The sequence below is a fragment of the Eleutherodactylus coqui genome, chromosome 2 (genome assembly GCF_035609145.1).
Source record: "Eleutherodactylus coqui strain aEleCoq1 chromosome 2, aEleCoq1.hap1, whole genome shotgun sequence".
NCBI lineage: Eukaryota > Metazoa > Chordata > Amphibia > Anura > Eleutherodactylidae > Eleutherodactylus > Eleutherodactylus coqui.
In genome coordinates, this window is record NC_089838.1 from 8,310,906 (window position 1) to 8,334,692 (window position 23,787).

The 23,787-nt window shown below is 39.0% G+C and overlaps 1 protein-coding gene across 8 annotated transcripts in view; it reads right to left on the bottom strand.

The window, feature by feature from the left end:
- Window positions 1–2,968: 2,968 nt before the first annotated feature.
- Window positions 2,969–23,787, bottom strand: part of TMEM178B (transmembrane protein 178B) — a 331,523-nt gene continuing 310,704 nt past the window's right edge. For all 8 annotated transcript variants that reach the window (XM_066590290.1, XM_066590289.1, XM_066590287.1 and 5 more), the window contains 2 exons: window positions 11,078–11,215; window positions 2,969–6,034 (listed from right to left, as the gene is read on the bottom strand). In XM_066590290.1, the coding sequence (XP_066446387.1) occupies window positions 5,784–6,034; window positions 11,078–11,215 (389 nt within the window). In that variant the 3' untranslated portion in view covers window positions 2,969–5,783. The remainder of the gene's footprint in view (window positions 6,035–11,077; window positions 11,216–23,787) is intronic.

Consider the following 23,787-nt stretch of genomic DNA (forward strand, 5'->3'; position numbering starts at 1 on the left):
AACCTACTGATGTTTTTGAATCTTTGTTGTTGACCTGGAAGCCCAAGAATGACTGATAATAATCACAGATGCACGGGGAAGGCATTCACACGTATCTCTTTTACAGCTTTCTTTCAGTTGTCCGCCTCAAGAACGAATAATTGTGCAAAAATTTCCAACAATAGTTGTCAGATGCTATCAAAAACATGGCTGGAACATCGGAAATCGTCTAAAGTCTGTAGGCAAATATACCTTGGTGATTCTGCCCTTTTATGAACACAGGGGTTATTTTTTCTAAGTGAGGTTTGACAGTCAAGACCTCGTTGGGACTGTCTGACCTTCTTGGTAGATTAGCCCATTACCTGACACTTGGGTATTATGAAGACAAGTTTGATTGACCTACTACCTGTGGGAGAAGCCTTAAAGCTGCGCTAGGCCCGTGAACACTTGTTACCAATGTAATGTTTTTGCACTCGCCCAGTCATTCTATGGCAAGTAATAACTTCGAGGGAGCAACAGATTGGAAATAGATCTTAGTATGAAGGGAGAACTTGGTCAAGGTCTTTTGGTTTATTGGAATCCACTGGAACTCATCAACCCGAAGACACAAATGTTTTCCATTACCAAATCATATTTCTTAGCAACATTTTTGAAAATCAGCATCAAGATCTTCTTCGAGTAAAATTATTGTTGCAGCAGAATTGTATTAGAGAGACCAAGGTGGGTTTAAAAAAACCTATAAAGATTTCTAGCATTCTGTTCTAACCTTGTCATTAGGGGGCACTGAGCGCAGAATGATGGGACAAAACCAGAAGATTGTTTTGTATCCGCAACATAACAAAATGTTAAAAAGTGGAAGGGTCTGAAGACTGACCCACTAGATATGCCGGTCGAACTTTGTCTTAGACCGACCATATTAAGTTGACCATATTTTCCACCTTAACTTGCACTATTTCTATTGGATTAGAGTGCAGATTTGCCATGATTTTACTTAACCCCTTAGAACCAGGGTATTTTGGTCCTAAAGGAACGGGTTCCTCATTGTGTTTCGGACATTTTGACATATAATTTGTATAGTTTTGGATTACATGACGCATATTGCGACGGTCTTGGATGGCGCCCTCTGTAGGTCATTTTTTTCAAGTATATATTTTTATTTTATTCTGTAAATTTTTTAAAATATTTTTGTAACTATTTTTACATCTGTGCTTCCCATGATGTCATATAAGACCTTTGGGAGTCATTGTCTTTTTTTTTTTTATTTCACACATTTTCACTGTAACTGGGGCAATTATACAAAACATCCCCCTATATTGACAATAGTCGCTAACACAGCCGATCTGGGTCTGCTAAGACCCTGTAGCTCTGCTGTAACATGGGGCATCCGGCGGTCACGTGATTGCTACTATGAATAACGGATGTAACAGTGCTGCTTTCTCTCCTCTCTGCACTACATAGAGCTCATTGAGTGCTACGTAGCTTGGAAAGGAGAAGGCAGAAGTGGTTAAAAAACACTTCTGTTTCTCCTCCGGGTCCTCGGCTGTCACTGACAACTGAGGACCCGACCTGCTCCTTCTTGATTGCAGGAGCTTTAATCCCCCACTGTACTTTTGCTCATATTTCTTGAGTGTATTTTTGCTCAGACTTAGATGTTAGGGGGCAGGAGATCCGTCTGATTAGCCTTGTGGATCAGGCTTGTATGAGGAACATAAAAGGATTTTCTAAATTATTACTTTGATATAGTTTTGGGCCCCTGAGCCCAAAACTGTATAAAACTAATAGACTCACCATGGCGTCAGATCGACATTTTATAGGTCCGCCACGGCATCTGACAGGTGACGTCACATGGCCAGGTGACGTCCCGTTCACCTGTCATGTGGACTTCTAAAGTAAAAGCCCTAGGGCAGGTTTATCGGACATCACTGATAACATCTCTGGCAACCTCCCATTGGCTGCAGTGGTCAAATGGGTAAACTACCCACGTCACCGCTACAGCCGATGTAAAGAGATGACTGGAGCAGTGACCGGTGATGCCGGTGGAGCAGCGTACAGTGGGAAGTGAGTATGCAAGCTTTTTTATGTCATTACATCCTCTGTCGCCCACTGCCCGCAATGCTTGGGGATCTCAGGAAATCCCTTTAAGCTGACTTTACACATTAAATTGCTGTCAATCACATGCCTATTTGCCCAACAGTTATTTTTCTCGACTCCCCCATAAACATGCTTGCCAGCCTCGGCTGAGCATGCATGTCTATTTTGGTAAGGAGAGGGGAATACGACACTGTAGGACCCCTCTGGTAGCTGCCTGTTCCAAAAGTTTGGGAAGTCTGCTGTTGGGTGTGAAGAGCTTTTGGTCTCTATACGGGTTAGATCATTGATGGAACCCACTGAAATCGGGAAGTTTGGTGAACGTTGTCTAATGTGTAGCATCGGGTGGCACTTTAGTGGCCTAAACCCCCCTGTTTCTATGATTTTTCCAAACGATGTTGTGTCTTCAGGGATGGGGTGCCCTTCTGAGGTTTGAGAAAATGAAGTATGCTAGCCTGCGCTGGTCCCCACTTTCCACCGGTCCTAACTATTTTTGGGTTAATTTTTAGAATACGTTTTAAGACCGTAGTCTGTGTTGCTTTTAGTTATAGGATCCTTCAGGTGTCAATTGACTACATCTTAGTGATTTTCTTGAAACCAGACCTGGTGCTATTGCTCATCCATTAAGACACGATTCCACCAACACTAATTGCGCTCTTGTTATTTATGGACTTGAGGTCTAGGATAAGTAATTAGCGATAGGGAAGATTTAAGGGAGTGTGTTGCTGATCACATTTTGATAAGAATAACAAGCTCCTTAGGGTCCACCTTGAATGCATTTTTAAGGTTCTTTCCGCTTCTCACAAAAGATTTACTACGTACAACTAATCTTCCTGGGAGAACGTATTACTGCAGCGGAACGGACCTGTGTGCATCATTCTCTGGAAACTTGAAATGTTACTGAGTTTATAAGTGATCTTTATTACATTTGGAGATAATTAATCAGCCGAGTATGTAGGCCATTTAAGTCTTGCTACAATATAAGTACATTCAAGGACAGCATGACAAACAACCGTACCCATCGCGGTACCCTTCCCTATTGCCACTAACACTGCAGCTTTTATGTAGAAGTCTCCACCATCAAGGAAATGTTGTCAATATTACATTTAAAGGATTATATCATAAGTGTGTCAAATGGTGAATGATAAACGTTGTATGCCACGTTACAAATTAGACCCTGGAAGACGATCCAGAGATATTGGGCCGTTCATTCTTTGTACCACAAGCCAAGGCAGACACATTTAACTGCTCTAAGCTTTCGACACACAAGTCTCCGAAGCCTCCATTAGTTGTTCCATTTGGATTTCTGTCAGTATTCTTAATATCAAAAATACCTGAACCCCGACGGGCACCAATATAAGTGAATCGGCTCCGGTGGTAACAAAACAATGGGTTGGTCAGATGTTGTAAATATAAGCCAAGACACTAGTGTGAACCAAAAAAAAACTTACTTGTGTGCCATTTCAAAAAGGGTAGAGACGAGCGAGCATACTCGCTAAGGGCAATTGCTCGATCGAGCATTGCCCTTAGCGAGTACCTGCCCGCTCGGAAGGAAATATTTTAGATACCCTAAAACAGGGCAGCAGATGGAACTTTTTGTCCTTTCCCTCTTACGCCTCAATTCACTTTCTGCTGGTGATAGTTACATTCTTCTAACCCAATTTCTAAACTCTTCTCATACTGGTTTAGTTGTTCTTCTGCTACAATTCATAATATAACCTCCGCCCTTCAAGTCCAATAGAATCAAAAGTTTCCTTTTAGGTAAGGAAAGTATGTAGATGATTAATAATTTTGAAAAATGTGATGTTCCCCATCGAAGACCCACAGATATCCTTAAATGAACCTTTGGTGTCCTTAAGAGGATTAACATATATGGGAAATGTTTAATGGCATATACCAGTATAACTGGAGATGGACAACATGTCTTATTCTGTAACCTATACTGTCCACTAGACATGAGCGAGTAGTGCCTTAGCCGAGTATCTCCCCGCTCATCTCTAAAGGTTCGGGGGCCGGCGCAGGTGACAGGTGAGTTGCGGCGGGGAGCAGGGGGGAGAGAGGGAGAGAGATCTCCCCTCAGTTCCTCCCCGCTCTCCCCCACCACTCCCTGCCAGCCCATGAATCTTTAGAGACAAGCCAGGAGATACTCGGCTAAGGCACTACTCGCTCGAGTAATGTGCCTTAGTGAGTATACTCACTCATCTCTACTGTCCACCCATTTGCTGCCCCCAAACTTTGTAGCACTGAGCACCTTAGTGTGCGTGGGTTGACACTCTGGTTAATTTAATGAAAACCTATGATATGTAGACTTGGTGCCCAGGGTCCAAGCACTGCTGGCGACTCAAGGTAGTACATCGATTTCGCTTTGCTACTTTGTAACTCAACTAAATGGTTACCCGTTATTGCCACAAAAACACCCAAATGTCTAAAATTCTCTTTGAAAAGAAGGCCGAAATCAGGATACAATTTGTTCAGAGATCTCCCTATACAAAAAGCTGCAGCGTTTCGGGTACATGGAAAGGGCCTGCTTTACTTTGCGCTTGCTTCCAGTGCTCTATAAATGTAAGGTATGACATAATACATAAACAAAAGATAAACCTCTGATCCAACATCGTAGAAAAGTAAATTTACAGGAAAAACAGTTATTTGATAATGGATTTTTTTATATATATTTTAGGCCGAGTTTGAGTACCATGTGACTCTAGCGATCAAATAAGTAGCATTACATCCACCACTGTTAATAATCTCTATGACCTGTAATCCCAGCCTGATAAACGCTTCTCAATCCCCTTGTATAGTCCAAGTCATACGTTTTATCCATGAAGAACCCAAGGTCATAACGGAAACGGACTTTTTTTTTTTTTCTTGATTCCTAAAAAAAAAAAAAAAAGATGGAACAAAAAGATCCCAAAGTCCTAATGACACGTAAAGGACTGCCACAGAGAGAAAAAGTCATTTCCAGTAGGCCTTGTGCTTCTGCCATTGGTTTGAGTCCATCCTTTAGACCAGGCACGTGCTAAGGCAGCAGAGACCCCACAAGTGAGCGAGCAGGAATCAGCTTATGTTTTCTTCATTTTTGCTATGTTTTTTTGCCACATGTTCACAGACTTCACTGTCATTGATAATGAAAAATAATAAATTTGGACTTTATTGGTTCATCTTCAGTCAACATGGAGATGCTATGATGTGGGTATTAGTTGTTTGGGGGGAGGGGGTTGTTTTTTTTTATTTTTGTCAAATTTAAAAATACATTTTGTTTTTGGAATTTTTTTTTTTTGGTGGTTAGGGAAAGTGTATTTGAAAATTATTTCTTTGTTATTTCCCAAAGGGAATTTGTAAAGGGTGTCTTACCGAGGTGGTCCGTGTTCCTCTTGATAGGTCTAGTGACAACATGTAGATGTTAAGTAAAACATTGTGACAAACAAGGAAGGTCATCATGATAAAAGTTCCCCATGTCATTTAGAATATGGTCCAAGAAAACAAAAGCATTGGTGAATGAGATATATACATAGTCCTTGATGTGGACTCTACCATCATGAGGAGCTAAAGTTACCATTGACTCTCCAATGCCATCATCACCCCTTTAGTGGCATCCAAATATAGCCACCTTGTAATGAATGAGATGGGTGACAAGGAGATATTAGTAGTCCAGGCATTAGTATAAGGTAGGATGGCCCGTCTCTCTCTTTTTCTCGTTTGTGCTCTGTAGAGGGTTTTTAGCACACTGTTCCATTCTCAGGACGTGTTTTGGGGCAGTTGGTCCTCAGGACGGGCTGTACTGAAGGTGCTAATGTGCAGAAGAAGCCTGAGATTAACGTTAGGCCCAAGCCCCCCCAGGCACAGAACATGGACCATCCATAACCATGGCTGATGTCATCAGGTAGCCCGTACAGGAATCGAGGGTAACGAGATAGCTCAAAGTTGATCCCCGCTACACAAGTGCACAGTGAAATGATACAGAAAGTGCCTGTTGGAAGACATTAAACAGAAAGTATTAAAAAGGTTCAGCTGCAACACATTTCCTTGATGGGGACATTAAAGGTTATGTACATATTTGCACAATTTTTTTTAAATCAATGAGTTTTTGGAAATGAGAACTTTTTGTAACTGGTTTTCATTACACATTTCTGATTGTTTGACTTCTATGCTTGTATTGTTTTCTAAGGTGCTGTCGACTGGAAAACTGAAATCTTCTTGACAAATTCTGTCAGTCAGAGGGCATTCACTGCCTTTCCACTGTTGTACATTTACTGTCTTTCCACTGAGCTATTACAGAGGGTTGTATGACAATGTCAGCTAATGGTGGAGGAAATCAGTAGTAGGACAGAGAGCAGAGAAAGCTACTCTTACAAAGGGCTGCTCTTATCAGCAGTGAGGGGGAACAGGACCAGCAGCTCAGAGAGAGGATGGAGAGCTAGCTGTGTAGTATTGAGTGTGCATACATATGCTACACAGCCTCTGAGTGAGGGGAGGGGGAGCTGAGCTTGTGCAGGCTCATGAAAGAGACCAGCTGAGCCAGAAACTTAAATGTAGAAGAACATACAAAATAAGTACGAGGCTTCCTAAATGCACGAGAAGGAAAACTCAATGCAAAAACCAGATAAGTGCATTATTTTTTTTTTCTGCATGAACATTGTAAGATATTTGTGCATTGGTTTTTCATGCACATAGGTTTCCATGGCCTTTAAGTTATAGGCCAATACTAATTCAAAAGTACCCTGTTACTGGTATTGACTGAGATAGAAATAGCAGCCCATTTGTTGCTCCCAGAGGTGGTCAATATTATGAAAATGGTCTGACTAGATCTCTATGTTGTTTCTGTAATGAAAAATGAAAGGTAGGTACAGAAACAACATAGTGTAACCAGCTACGCTTCTCCTTTAACACCCAAGTTGCAAAAAAAATTATATTTTACTATGCTATGCTGTTAACTCCCATTCACATCAATGGTAGATACAGAAATGGCTTACAAGAGCCACTTCTTCTGTCTCCATAATCTCGGCCACAGTGACCGTAGCACTGGGATGGGATTGAGAGGCGCCCGTTCTGGCAATAGATATGAGTCCTCAAGGTAGAATCCAGATCTATGACATATTTATGACATGTTCTGTGGATAAGCCAGTTAGGGTGGTTTCACACCTGCGCTGGGGATTCCGCTTTTCTGCTCCATTCGGGGAGCAGGAAAGGGGAATTCCCAGGGCCAAATGGTTCCGTCTGTGGATGGAAGCTAACACGACTCGGTGGACCCCACTGAGTATTTCTGCCAACTGCCTGGTTTTGGGGCAGAAGAAAAAGTGCTGCTGGATCTGCAAAAGAACCCCAGAATGTGGGTCCTAACGCAGATATGAAACCAGCCTAAAATGATCAGGATGGGAATACCCCTTTAAGATAATCTATTTTAAAGGGGTTATACTTCCAAAATCATTTAATAGCTATCCATCCACAGGATTGATTGAGCACTTGGGGTCCTACTACTGGAAACCCTAGGGATCATGAGAATGGCTTGCCCTGAGTTAGCTGGGTGACTGGAGCTGACGTGCGATTTCGATCACTACTCCATTGACTGCCTATGGAGATAGCTGAGCACTGCCCATGGCCATCTCCATCAACTCTGTAGAAGTGAATGGAGCAGAAGTCACCTGCCCACCACCGTTACACTCACCTGTTGGATTTGGTGTGCCACATTTTCATGATCCTTGAGGGCCCCAATGGTTGAACCCACAGCGATCAATCATTTACATCCATTCTATAGATAGGTGAAAAATGATTTTGGTGGAACAACCCCTTTAAAGTTGCACCGTGTAGCTGACCAGAGAGGCAGTCACAGTGGGTCTGCCAGAGCATGAGCTGTGGAGTAAGCAACGCTCCACTGTGGCTCATAGAGGAGGGTCCTGCCTGGGAGATTCTGTGATATTACTATGATCTAGTAGTGATATCGAGAGGCTGGGATTGCTTGCATTGTGGACAGGTGAATTCATTACATTGACCCAGACTTCAATGAAATGCCTAAACCTGGACCAGAATGATGTGCTGATTATTTTCTTAGCAGTTTCTCCAAAACTCCTCCGTAGACCTAAAATTAAAGTGACCCTCCGGGACTGGACAAATAGAGATGGGCGCACCTCTTCTCTGACTGCATGACGCACACTGAGTATTAGTATATATTGGTAGTCTAAGACACTACATGCTGCTCTGATTGGCCGGTACTGCTCATGTGGGCAGGTATGTAGTGTCTTAGACTCATGATCATACTAATGCACGGTGTGCATCAGGTAGGCAGACACCCGCTGCGTCCATCTTTGTTTCTCCAGGTCCGAGTGTCGCTTTAAAGGGAACCTGTCACATAGTTTTGCCCACGCAAATTGTAGCCTGTAATGTAGCCTATACTACTTATAGCCTGTATCTGATTAGTTTTTCTTAAAAAGCGCCCCCTACCTGCACAACTTCCAATTGAAGTGTATGCGCACAGGCTCAAACTGGCCCACCGGTGAGATGGTCGATCCCTGGTGGGCCCTTAACTCCGCTCATACCACTTTGCACTCATACATAACAATGACCTGCCTCCCTGTAGAAGCCATCCGCTGCTGTCCCACTGATGTAGCTGACCTGGCATCTGTTGGAAGCCCCTTCTTTCATCCCCCCAAGGCCTACCTACAGGCCCACCTTCCTTCACTATGGGCCCGCCTCCTCACCTATTGAGTTGCAGTTGGTTATAGCTGCTTCAGGCTCTTGAGTGGATCCCCGCAGCTGGAATCCTCCTTGGTGTGTAGCAGCGAGATCACAGCAGAGAAGAAAAGCTCAGACCGCGAGATCGTCCACCGGAGAACTCAGGAGGATGGACCATGGGCGTACAGAGATAGGAGGGGGGGGGGGGGCACTCAAGCGTGAGAGACAAGACATAGGCCCTGTGGCCCTGTCCCCAACATTTTGGAAAACTATAGCTCCGCCCTGATATCTGGAGCTATTCAGTACCTGCTGGGAGTTGTAGTCCTTCATAGACCTTGTTCGCACTGTGAAATTTGACACCTAATTTGTATGGAATCCGTGTCCCTTCCTCATCGCATTCATTTGATTGAAAAAAAGGGACGCGTGCTTCTTAAGCCTCATTCAGACGAGCGTGTATTTGTCCGTGCGTATGTGTGCGCATAACCACACATCTACTAGAACCATGGGTTGCCAATGGTGTGCTCACATGTCCGTCTTTTACAGGCATGCAAATTCACGCACCTGCAAAAGGTATGACATCCTCTCGCTGTGAAGATGCGTGCTGCGCGTAAATATTCCCCGCGGGTAGTCCCCTCATCACTGAACACTATGACAGCACTGTGTTCAGTGTCACAGTGTTCAGTAATGATGGCACTCCCCGCAGGGAGTAAAGAATCCCCTGACACGGCTGTGACAGCTGTGGCAACGGATGGCAATATTCTACCATTACTTTCAATGGGGCAGCCGCTGCTGCCGGTGGCCTCATTGAAAGCAACCACTGCAATGATTTTTGGGGAAGGGCTTTAAATATAAGCCCTTCCCCAAAAAACATTGCAGTGGTTGCTTTCAATGGGGCCAAAAATGGCATGACAGGTTCCCTTTAAGTCATACATTTTTGTGTGCCTGCAGCCTCCTCTAGGAGGAGCTAAGGAGCATACTGCATACATCGTATACATGGAACATAATAATAAAACATTTTTTGTACATTTCTTACATTTATTGTCACTTTCCTTTGAAATAATCGTTTATCGGGGTGGACGACCTATCAGAAGAGGGTGAGCACTTTGCCTCGGCGAGTGTGGTCTTCCTTACCTATAAAAGGCACGCACTTTCTTCTTGTACGCTGCCCTATGAATCTCAGCAACTAATATTTCTCTGGTTTAGGGGCCAGAAGTTAATTTGTGTTAACAATCCCTCTATTTCCAGATCATAGGACTGTGAAAGCCTCAAATCAGCCTGGAAATGTGAATGCTTTCCACCGGAGTTGGTGCTCTATCATGCCTACAGGGGGCAGCACTTATTTCAGACATGACATACACTGAATGGCCACTGTATTGGAGTCCCCGGCCTTTTCATGATTGGTGCCTCCCTTTACAGAAATTATCACCTTGACCCCAGAATGTGATATTAAATCAATTGACAAGTTTTCCACGGATCAGTTCCTCTGTGAATCCCCATTAGATGGGAAAATCCAGCGATCGGAGCGACTTCCAACAAGGTCATCGATCCTGGACTAGCCGGGGCCGGGATGTCACTGCCAACCGTGGGGGGTTTTCTTGTGCAGCAGTGTGGAGAGTCTATAGAGAATGGTGTGATCGAGGAAGGGTTGACCTTACGGATGCATTGCTATGAATATGGCATAATGGGTATGACTCTGAGGACTGGAAGTACCGCCTTGAAGAAATAAGGAGGAGGAGTTTAGAAGATGCAATTACTTCATTCATTTTCCTCCCAGAAGTTTGTCTACAGTTTTTAAAGGGTTTGTACCAGAATAGACTGATCAGCTAGCTATAGGATAGGTCATAAAAGTCTGATGATGGGGAGCTCACTGCTAACACCCCCTCACCAATCTCAAGAACGAGGGTCCTGTGTTCCCCTCTCCTCATCACTACGGGTTCAAGGCACCCAACCACAGCAACGTCAGACACTGGTCGTACATGTGTGACTGATGGGAATAGCCGAGTACAAACGCTCAACTATCTCATTGGAAATTAGTAGAACGGCCGCTGCTCTATTCACTTTTTCTTCATTGTCGGGGTGCAGCGAGTTCACAATGAGGATTATAGGTGGACATGGGACCCTTGTTCTTGGGATCAGTGGGGGTCTCAGTGATGAGACTCCCAACGATCAGACTGTTATCACCTATCATATAGATAGGTGATAAAGTCTATTCTGGTACAACAGTGCCCCCCTCCTCCTTAAAATGAAAGTGCAGCACCTTGCACTCAGGAATATATATACGACTTGAGGTTCAGTTCGCCTCTGCTTATGGTTTTATCAGGTTATATGTGATCCGCCCACGTACCTCCCATGAGGAAGAGTAGACCAGCGACATATTGCATGAGCCCCCTGTCCCAGCAGCAGCCCAGTACTCCAATGATCCAGCCGAACAGAATGATGGCGACGGCCATTCCCATAAATCCAGCTGTCATCCTGCGTAAATCTGTGGGAAACAACAGAATGGAATAAAGGTAAATCACAAGAGCAATAAGACAAGACTGCGAGCAACACATCAGGATCATATCCATTATATGGACACAAGTATTGGATGCTACATGTTTTTCAGCAAATATGCAAATACTGAGTTTGCCGAACGGCATGCTGGGAAGGGCATGGGTAAAATAAAAAGCTGCTCATTCTGTAATAACCATTCATTCATCCGATCTAGCACTTGTGGGACGAACTGGAGCGACGGGTACGACACCGCCGCCCACGCCCATCCTCACAACAATCTCTTCTCACAGCCTTGTACGAAGAATGGCGGCTATTCCTGCCCAGTCTTACAGAGACCTTGTGGATCTCCTCCTGGCTCCTGCAGTCCCCCGGGTCACCTCACCTCCAGCCGCCCGGATCTTCGTCTTCCTGTTTTAGAGCGTTCATTAGCACAAGTTTACTTCCTGTAGGGTAGTGAACGCTACAAGTGATGTTGCGTTCACTGCCTAGCAGCGGATGCCGAATCCTTGGCAGCCTGCTTTAACGCGCATGCGCGATATCTTGCAGCTGTTTCACATACTGTATGGAACACTAGTAGCGAGACATCCTGCATACACAGTTGCGCTAAAGCAGGCTGCCGAGGCTTCGGCATTCTCTGCTGGGCAGTGATTGCTACATTACTAGTGACGTAGCGTACACTGTCCTGCTGGAAGGGAAATGACGGCAATGTACGCTTCGTCACAGAAAGAGGAGGATCCGGCTGACTGGAGGTCATGTGACTCGGGGGACTGGAGAAGATCGGGAGGAGAAGGTGCATAAAGAAGACTGACGGGGAGGAGTAATTAAGTACAGAAATTTTTTTTTTTATGACAGAACCCCTTTAAGGAGAGCATTTAGAAGGGGAGTGAGGAGACTTTTACGGCCATTCATGCTCATCTGGGAAATATATTCAAATGAGGGAGATGGAACAATGCCTCAGAAGCGCCACCTATTGGATGCCAGTATTCCTGAAAATTAATGTCCGACTATTTATAGAGGTCTTTAGAACAATGAGTGGAATGGGAATTGAAAACCAAGCCAGAGTCCATACACAGACAGCTGTTTCGGGGTGTTTGCCCCTCATCAGTGTACAGTAGGATTCTGGCTTGGCTAGTGAGCGGCCTGTGGTGTAGGTTGAAAGGGGTATCATCACTCCTTAAGTACAGAAGCGATTATCGCTGGGATGACCTGTTGGCATCTGCACCCAACAGCTCTTTCCGTGTAAAAAGGGCCCTAATAGTGCCCCTGTGGTCCTCCGAAATAATGCCCCTGCTGACAATACTGTATTTAAGTAGAGTGCCATGGTAATATTTTAAAGTTAGGCTATGCCCCTTTTAGGCTAAACCACACCCGTTGTTCCCCCTCACAGTAATAGTGCCCATTAGTGACCCTCCAACAGTATTAATGCCATCAGTGTAATAGTGCCCCCTAGTGTACCTCTCACACTAACAGTGCCTCCGCATGCCCCCATTTAGTAAGATCCACTCTTTTCCCCCCTTTGCTACCCCAGTTCGTCCCTCTCCGGTAACCCGCTTACATCCGCAGTCAAGTGATCATTGCAGCCAATCCATGGCCTCAGTATTGGTATGGCTAAGGCCAGTGATTGGTCGTAGCATGGATGTGCCTCCAGAGAGCGAGACGGGTCAGTATAAGCTGCTTCATTCCTGATGATCCCTGTGTACCTCACCTCCTGCCTCATGGGGCGGTGGGACACCCCCAAAATTCAGCACTGTTCCACTGAATCCAGGACAGTTGGGAAGCATGCTATAGCACCAGAGCGACTGCTCTGCTACATTTGCACCCCTTCCTATAGCTATACCCTTTCCTCTGAGATTTGACCAGGTCTGAATACTCCACATATATCAGCTCTGATTTTTCCCACTTTTCAAGATCTGTGCTTGCTGTCAGTATATAGAAACATTCATTGTTTACTTCCAGAAGGTGAAAAGCTTCTCCTGGTCATAGGATGATCATGCAGATCCCTGGCCGGTTACATTATTGTTATCAGAGCTTTCCATTGGAATGAGCCGTGCATCACATGACCCAAACAGAATTGCCCTAAATGAGGAATGCAATTCCCTGATAGCAAGCAGAGATCTTGAAAAATTTGAGGAACTGATACGAAAAAATAATACTGGTAAATTATCTAACTTTCCATTTTGCTTGCTGTAACGGTAATACCCCTTTAATTGGCTCCTGTATCTCTGTGCATTGCATAATGCTGCTGCTTGCGGCAGCGAAGGGTTAAGCGCAGGTTGGCTAGGTATTTTCAAGGCTTTGTAAGCACATTAGAAATTAATGAATGCATTCAGCTCTCTGCACACTGCAGCCCGGGGTCTGACAACAGAACACGCTGCTGTCTATAGCTGTGTAGAGATGTACGGTCGACAAGGGAAGAACTACTCAACCTTTTCACCATCCATATCCTCAGTTATAAAGGTCCTGTGCTGCAGACCATTAACAGAGTCCAGCATTATAAACGTCTCCTGCTCTCTGTATACAAGGCGTATAGGAGAATCATTCCCTATATGCGAATAATTACATCATCCTGGTAGTTATCATCTTATAATATACATCAGCTATTTTGTCATATTGAGGTGTATTATAATCAGTGGATTCAGCAGAATGCCAATAAAGAAGCTCCTCCTTTAACAGCTTCGTCAGAGACCCTACATCTAACAATAACTGGACAGCATAATGGCAAACAATTCCACGGTCAGTCAAGTCATGTAGAATATTGTAAACCATTCAATAGAATTGACGGCATGTGATAAAACACTTCTTCTGCAGAGGAAATGTATGGCTGGGCGCAAGTCCCTCCTGTAAAGAAACATACAACAATTATAATACTGCCCCCTATGTACAAGAAAAGAACTGCTATAATACTGCCTCCTATGTACAAGAATATAACTACTATAATACTGCCCCCTATGTACAAGAATATAACTACTATAATACTGCCCCCTATGTGCAAGAATATAACTACTATAATACTATCTCCTATGTACAAGAATATAACTACTATAATACTGCCCTCTATGTACAAGAATATAACTACTATAATACTGCCCCCTATGTACCAGAATATAACTACTATACTACTGCCCCCTATGTACAAGAATATAACTACTATAATACTATCTCCTATGTACAAGAATATAACTACTATAACAATGCCGCCTATATACAAGAATATAACTACTATAATACTGCCCAATATGTACAAGAATATAACTACTATAATACTGCACAATATGTACAAGAATATAACTACTATAATACTGCCTCCTATGTACAAGAATATAACTACTATAATACTGCCCCCTATGTACAAGAATATAACTACTATAATACTGCCCCCTATGTACAAGAATATAACTACTATAATACTGCTCCCTATGTACAAGAATATAACTACTATAATACTGCCCCCTATGTACAAGAATATAACTACTATAATACTATCTCCTATGTACAAGAATATAACTACTATAATACTGCCCCCTATGTACAAGAATATAACTACTATAATACTGCTCCTATGTACAAGAATATAACTACTATAATACTGCCCCCTATGTACAAGAATATAACTACTATAATACTACCCCCTATGTACAAGAATATAACTACTATAATACTGCCTCCTATGTACAAGAATATAACTACTATAATACTGCCCCCTATGTACAAGAATATAATTACTATAATACTGCTCCTATGTACAAGAATATAACTACTATAATACTGCCCCCTATGTACAAGTATATAACTACTATAATACTGCCCCCTATGTACAAGAATATAACTAGTATAATACTGCTCCTATGTACAAGAATATAACTACTATACTACTGCCCCCTATGTACAAGAATATAACTACTATAATACTATCTCCTATGTACAAGAATATAACTACTATAATACTGCCTCCTATGTACAAGAATATAACTACTATAATACTATCTCCTATGTACAAGAATATAACTACTATAATACTGCCCCCTATGTACAAGAATATAACTACTATAATACTGCCCCCTATGTACAAGAATATAACTACTATAATACTGCTCCTATGTACAAGAATATAACTACTATACTACTGCCCCCTATGTACAAGAATATAACTACTATAATACTATCTCCTATGTACAAGAATATAACTACTATAACAATGCCGCCTATATACAAGAATATAACTACTATAATACTGCCCAATATGTACAAGAATATAACTACTATAATACTGCCCCTATGTACAAGAATATAACTACTATAATACTGCCCCCTATGTACAAGAATATAACTACTATAATACTGCCCCTATGTACAAGAATATAACTACTATAATACTGCCCCCTATGTACAAGAATATAACTACTATAATACTGCCTCCTATGTACAAGAATATAACTACTATAATACTGCTCCCTATGTACAAGAATATAACTACTATAATACTGCCCCTATGTACAAGAATATAACTACTATAATACTGCCCCCTATGTACAAGAATATAACTACTATAATACTGCCTCCTATGTACAAGAATATAACTACTATAATACAGCCACCTATGTACAAGAATATAACTACTATAATACTGCCCCCTATGTACAAGAATATAACTACTATAATACTGTCCCCTATGTACAAAAATATAACTACTATAATACTGCCCCCTATGTACAAGAATATAACTACTATAATACTACCTCCTATGTATAAGAATATAACTACTATAATACTGCCCCCTATGTACAAGAATATAACTTCTATAATACTACCCCCTATGTACAAGGATATAACTACTATAATACTGCCCCTATGGACAAGAATATAACTACTATAATACTGCCCTCTATGTACAAGAATATAACTACTATAATACTGCTCCTATGTACAAGAAAATAACTACTATAATACTGCTCCTATGTACAAGAATATAACTACTATAATACTGCCCCTATGTACAAGAATATAACTACTATAATACTGCCCCCTATGTACAAGAATATAACTACTATAATACTGCTCCTATGTACAAGAATATATATAACTACTATACTACTGCCCCCTATGTACAAGAATGTAACTACTATAATACTATCTCCTATGTACAAGAATATAACTACTATAACAATGCCGCCTATATACAAGAATATAACTACTATAATACTGCCCAATATGTACAAGAATATAACTACTATAATACTGCCCAATATGTACAAGAATATAACTACTATAATACTGCCTCCTATGTACAAGAATATAACTACTATAATACTGCCTCCTGTGTACAAGAATATAACTACTATAATACTGCCCCTATGTACAGGAATATAACTACTATAATACTGCCCTCTATGTACAAAAATATAACTACTATAATACTGCCCCCTATGTACAAGAATATAACTACTATAATACTGCCCCCTATGTGCAAGAATATAACTAATATAATACTGCCCCCTATATACAAGAATATAACTACTATAATACTGCCCCCTATGTACAAGAATATAACTACTATAATACTGCTCCTATCTACCAGAATATAACTACTATAATACTGCCCCCTATGTACAAGAATATAACTACTATAATACTGCCCCTTATGTACAAGAATATAACTACTATAATACTGCCCTCTATGTACAAGAATATTACTACTATAATACTGCTCCTATGTAGAAGAATGTAACTACTATAATACTGCCCCCTATGTACAAGAATATAAGTACTATAATACTGCCCCCTATGTACAAGAAAATAACTACTATAATACTGCTCCTATGTACAAGAATATAACTACTATAATACTGCCCCCCTATATACAAGAATATAACTACTATAATACAGCCCCCTATGTACAAGAATATAACTACTATAATACTGCCCCCTATGTACAAGAATATAACTACTATAATACTGCCCCCTATGTACAAGAATATAACTACCATAATACTGCCCCTATGTACAAGAATATAACTACTATAATACTGCCCCTTATGTACAAGAATATAACTACTATAATACTGCTCCTATGTACAAGAATATAACTACTATAATACTGCCCCCTATGTACAAGAATATAACTACTATAATACTGCTCCTATGTACAAGAATATAACTACTATAATACTGCCCCTTATGTATAAGAATATAACTACTATAATACCGCCTTGTATGTACAAGAATATAACTACTATAATACTGCCCCTATGTACAAGAATATAACTACTATAATACTGCCCCCTATGTACAAGAATATAACTACTATAATTCTGCCACCTATGTACAAGTATATAATTACTATAATACTGCCCCTATGTACAAGAATATAACTACTATAATACTGCCCCCTATGTACAAGAATATAACTACTATAATACTGTCCCTATGTACAAGAATATAACTACTATAATACTGCTCCTATGTACAAGAATATAACTACTATAATACTGCCCCCTATGTAGAAGAATATAACTACTATAATACTGCCCCCTATGTACAAGAATATAACTACTATAATACTGCCCCCTATGTACAAGAATATAACTACTATAATACTGCTCCTATGTACAAGAATATAACTACTATAATACTGCCTCGTATGTACAAGAATATAACTACTATAATACTGCCCCCTATGTACAAGAATATAACTACTATAATACTGCCCCCTATGTACAAGAATATAACTACTATACTACTGCTCCTATGTACAAGAATATAACTATTATAATACTGCCCCCTATGTACAAGAATATAAGTACTATAATACTGCCTTCTGTGTACAAGAATATAACTACTATAATACTGCTCCTATGTGCAAGAATATAACTACTATAATACTGCCTCCTATGTACAAGTATATAACTACTATAATACTGCCCCCTATGTACAAGAATATAACTACTATAACAATGCCGCCTATATACAAGAATATAACTACTATAATACTGCCCAATATGTACAAGAATATAACTACTATAATACTGCCCAATATGTACAAGAATATAACTACTATAATACTGCCTCCTATGTACAAGAATATAACTACTATAATACTGCCCCCTATGTACAAGAATATAACTTCTATAATACTACCCCCTATGTACAAGGATATAACTACTATAATACTGCCCCTATGGACAAGAATATAACTACTATAATACTGCCCTCTATGTACAAGAATATAACTACTATAATACTGCTCCTATGTACAAGAAAATAACTACTATAATACTGCTCCTATGTACAAGAATATAACTACTATAATACTGCCCCTATGTACAAGAATATAACTACTATAATACTGCCCCCTATGTACAAGAATATAACTACTATAATACTGCTCCTATGTACAAGAATATATATAACTACTATACTACTGCCCCCTATGTACAAGAATGTAACTACTATAATACTATCTCCTATGTACAAGAATATAACTACTATAACAATGCCGCCTATATACAAGAATATAACTACTATAATACTGCCCAATATGTACAAGAATATAACTACTATAATACTGCCCAATATGTACAAGAATATAACTACTATAATACTGCCTCCTATGTACAAGAATATAACTACTATAATACTGCCTCCTGTGTACAAGAATATAACTACTATAATACTGCCCCTATGTACAGGAATATAACTACTATAATACTGCCCTCTATGTACAAAAATATAACTACTATAATACTGCCCCCTATGTACAAGAATATAACTACTATAATACTGCCCCCTATGTGCAAGAATATAACTAATATAATACTGCCCCCTATATACAAGAATATAACTACTATAATACTGCCCCCTATGTACAAGAATATAACTACTATAATACTGCTCCTATCTACCAGAATATAACTACTATAATACTGCCCCCTATGTACAAGAATATAACTACTATAATACTGCCCCTTATGTACAAGAATATAACTACTATAATACTGCCCTCTATGTACAAGAATATTACTACTATAATACTGCTCCTATGTAGAAGAATGTAACTACTATAATACTGCCCCCTATGTACAAGAATATAAGTACTATAATACTGCCCCCTATGTACAAGAAAATAACTACTATAATACTGCTCCTATGTACAAGAATATAACTACTATAATACTGCCCCCCTATATACAAGAATATAACTACTATAATACAGCCCCCTATGTACAAGAATATAACTACTATAATACTGCCCCCTATGTACAAGAATATAACTACTATAATACTGCCCCCTATTTACAAGAATATAACTACCATAATACTGCCCCTATGTACAAGAATATAACTACTATAATACTGCCCCTTATGTACAAGAATATAACTACTATAATACTGCTCCTATGTACAAGAATATAACTACTATAATACTGCCCCCTATGTACAAGAATATAACTACTATAATACTGCTCCTATGTACAAGAATATAACTACTATAATACTGCCCCTTATGTATAAGAATATAACTACTATAATACCGCCTTGTATGTACAAGAATATAACTACTATAATACTGCCCCTATGTACAAGAATATAACTACTATAATACTGCCCCCTATGTACAAGAATATAACTACTATAATTCTGCCACCTATGTACAAGTATATAATTACTATAATACTGCCCCTATGTACAAGAATATAACTACTATAATACTGCCCCCTATGTACAAGAATATAACTACTATAATACTGTCCCTATGTACAAGAATATAACTACTATAATACTGCTCCTATGTACAAGAATATAACTACTATAATACTGCCCCCTATGTAGAAGAATATAACTACTATAATACTGCCCCCTATGTACAAGAATATAACTACTATAATACTGCCCCCTATGTACAAGAATATAACTACTATAATACTGCTCCTATGTACAAGAATATAACTACTATAATACTGCCTCGTATGTACAAGAATATAACTACTATAATACTGCCCCCTATGTACAAGAATATAACTACTATAATACTGCCCCCTATGTACAAGAATATAACTACTATACTACTGCTCCTATGTACAAGAATATAACTATTATAATACTGCCCCCTATGTACAAGAATATAAGTACTATAATACTGCCTTCTGTGTACAAGAATATAACTACTATAATACTGCTCCTATGTGCAAGAATATAACTACTATAATACTGCCTCCTATGTACAAGTATATAACTACTATAATACTGCCCCCTATGTACAAGAATATAACTACTATAACAATGCCGCCTATATACAAGAATATAACTACTATAATACTGCCCAATATGTACAAGAATATAACTACTATAATACTGCCCAATATGTACAAGAATATAACTACTATAATACTGCCTCCTATGTACAAGAATATAACTACTACAATACTGCTCCTATGTACCAGAATATAACTACTATTATACTGCCCCCTATGTACAAGAATATAACTACTATAATACTGCCCCTTATGTACAAGAATATAACTACTATAATACTGCCCTCTATGTACAAGAATATAACTACTATAATACTGCTCCTATGTAGAAGAATGTAACTACTATAATACTGCCTCCTATGTACAAGAATATAACTACTATAATACTGCCCCCTATGTACAAGAATATAAGTACTATAATACTGCCCCCTATGTACAAGAATATAACTACTATAATACTGCTCCTATGTACAAGAATATAACTACTATAATACTGCCCCCCTATGTACAAGAATATAACTACTATAATACAGCCCCCTATGTACAAGAATATAACTACTATAATACTGCCCCCTATGTACAAGAATATAACTACTATAATACTGCCCCCTATGTACAAGAATATAACTACCATAATACTGCCCCTATGTACAAGAATATAACTACTATAATACTGCCCCCTATGTACAAGAATATAACTACTATAATACTGCTCCTATGTACAAGAATATAACTACTATAATACTGCCCCCTATGTACAAGAATATAACTACTATAATACTGCTCCTATGAACAAGAATATAACTACTATAATACTGCCCCTTATGTATAAGAATATAACTACTATAATACCGCCTTGTATGTACAAGAATATAACTACTATAATACTGCCCCCTATGTAGAAGAATATAACTACTATAATACTGCCCCCTATGTACAAGAATATAACTACTATAATGCTGCCACCTATGTACAAGAATATAATTACTATAATACTGCCCCTATGTACAAGAATATAACTACTATAATACTGCCCCCTATGTACAAGAATATAACTACTATAATACTGTCCCTATGTACAAGAATATAACTACTATAATACTGCTCCTATGTACAAGAACATAACTACTACAATACTGCCCCTATGTAGAAGAATATAACTACTATAATACTGCCCCCTATGTACAAGAATATAACTACTATAATACTGCCCCCTATGTACAAGTATATAACTACTATAATACTGCCCCCTATGTACAAGAATATAACTACTATAATACTGCTCCTATGTACAAGAATATAACTATTATAATACTGCCCCCTATGTACAAGAATATAAGTACTATAATACTGCCTTCTGTGTACAAGAATATAACTACTATAATACTGCTCCTATGTACAAGAATATAACTACTATAATACTGCCTCCTTTGTACAAGAATATAACTACTATAATACTGCCCCCTATGTACAAGAATATAACTACTATAACAATGCCGCCTATATACAAGAATATAACTACTATAATACTGCCCAATATGTACAAGAATATAACTACTATAATACTGCCCAATATGTACAAGAATATAACTACTATAATACTGCCTCCTATGTACAAGAATATAACTACTATAATACTGCCTCCTATGTACAAGAATATAACTACTATAATACTGCCTCCTGTGTACAAGAATATAACTACTATAATACTGCCCCTATGTACAGGAATATAACTACTATAATACTGCCCTCTATGTACAAAAATATAACTACTATAATACTGCCCCCTATGTACAAGAATATAACTACTATAATACTGCCCCTTATGTGCAAGAATATAACTAATATAATACTGCCCCCTATATACAAGAATATAACTACTATAATACTGCCCCCTATGTACAAGAATATAACTACTATAATACTGCTCCTATGTACCAGAATATAACTACTATAATACTGCCCCCTATGTACAAGAATATAACTACTATAATACTGCCCCTTATGTACAAGAATATAACTACTATAATACTGCCCTCTATGTACAAGAATATTACTACTATAATACTGCTCCTATGTAGAAGAATGTAACTACTATAATACTGCCTCCTATGTACAAGAATATAACTACTATAATACTGCCCCCTATGTACAAGAATATAAGTACTATAATACTGCCCCCTATGTACAAGAATATAACTACTATAATACTGCTCCTATGTACAAGAATATAACTACTATAATACTGCCCCCCTATGTACAAGAATATAACTACTATAATACAGCCCCCTATGTACAAGAATATAACTACTATAATACTGCCCCCTATGTACAAGAATATAACTACTATCATACTGCTCCTATGTACAAGAATATAACTACTATAATACTGCCCCCTATGTACAAGAATATAACTACTATAATACTGCTCCTATGTACAAGAATATAACTACTATAATACTGCCCCTTATGTATAAGAATATAACTACTATAATACCGCCTTGTATGTACAAGAATATAACTACTATAATACTGCCCCTATGTAGAAGAATATAACTACTATAATACTGCCCCCTATGTACAAGAATATAACTACTATAATACTGCCACCTATGTACAAGAATTATAATTACTATAATACTGCCCCTATGTACAAGAATATAACTACTATAATACTGCCCCCTATGTACAAGAATATAACTACTATAATACTGTCCCTATGTACAAGAATATAACTACTATAATACTGCTCCTATGTACAAGAATATAACTACTATAATACTGCCCCCTATGTAGAAGAATATAACTACTATAATACTGCCCCCTATGTACAAGAATATAACTACTATAATACTGCCCCCTATGTACAAGAATATAACTACTATAATACTGCTCCTATGTACAAGAATATAACTACTATAATACTGCCTCGTATGTACAAGAATATAACTACTATAATACTGCCCCCTATGTACAAGAATATAACTACTATAATACTGCCCCCTATGTACAAGAATATAACTACTATACTACTGCTCCTATGTACAAGAATATAACTATTATAATACTGCCCCCTATGTACAAGAATATAAGTACTATAATACTGCCTTCTGTGTACAAGAATATAACTACTATAATACTGCTCCTATGTACAAGAATATAACTACTATAATACTGCCTCCTATGTACAAGAATATAACTACTATAATACTGCCCCCTATGTACAAGAATATAACTACTATAATACTGCTCCTATGTACAAGAATATAACTACTATAATACTGCCCCTTATGTATAAGAATATAACTACTAT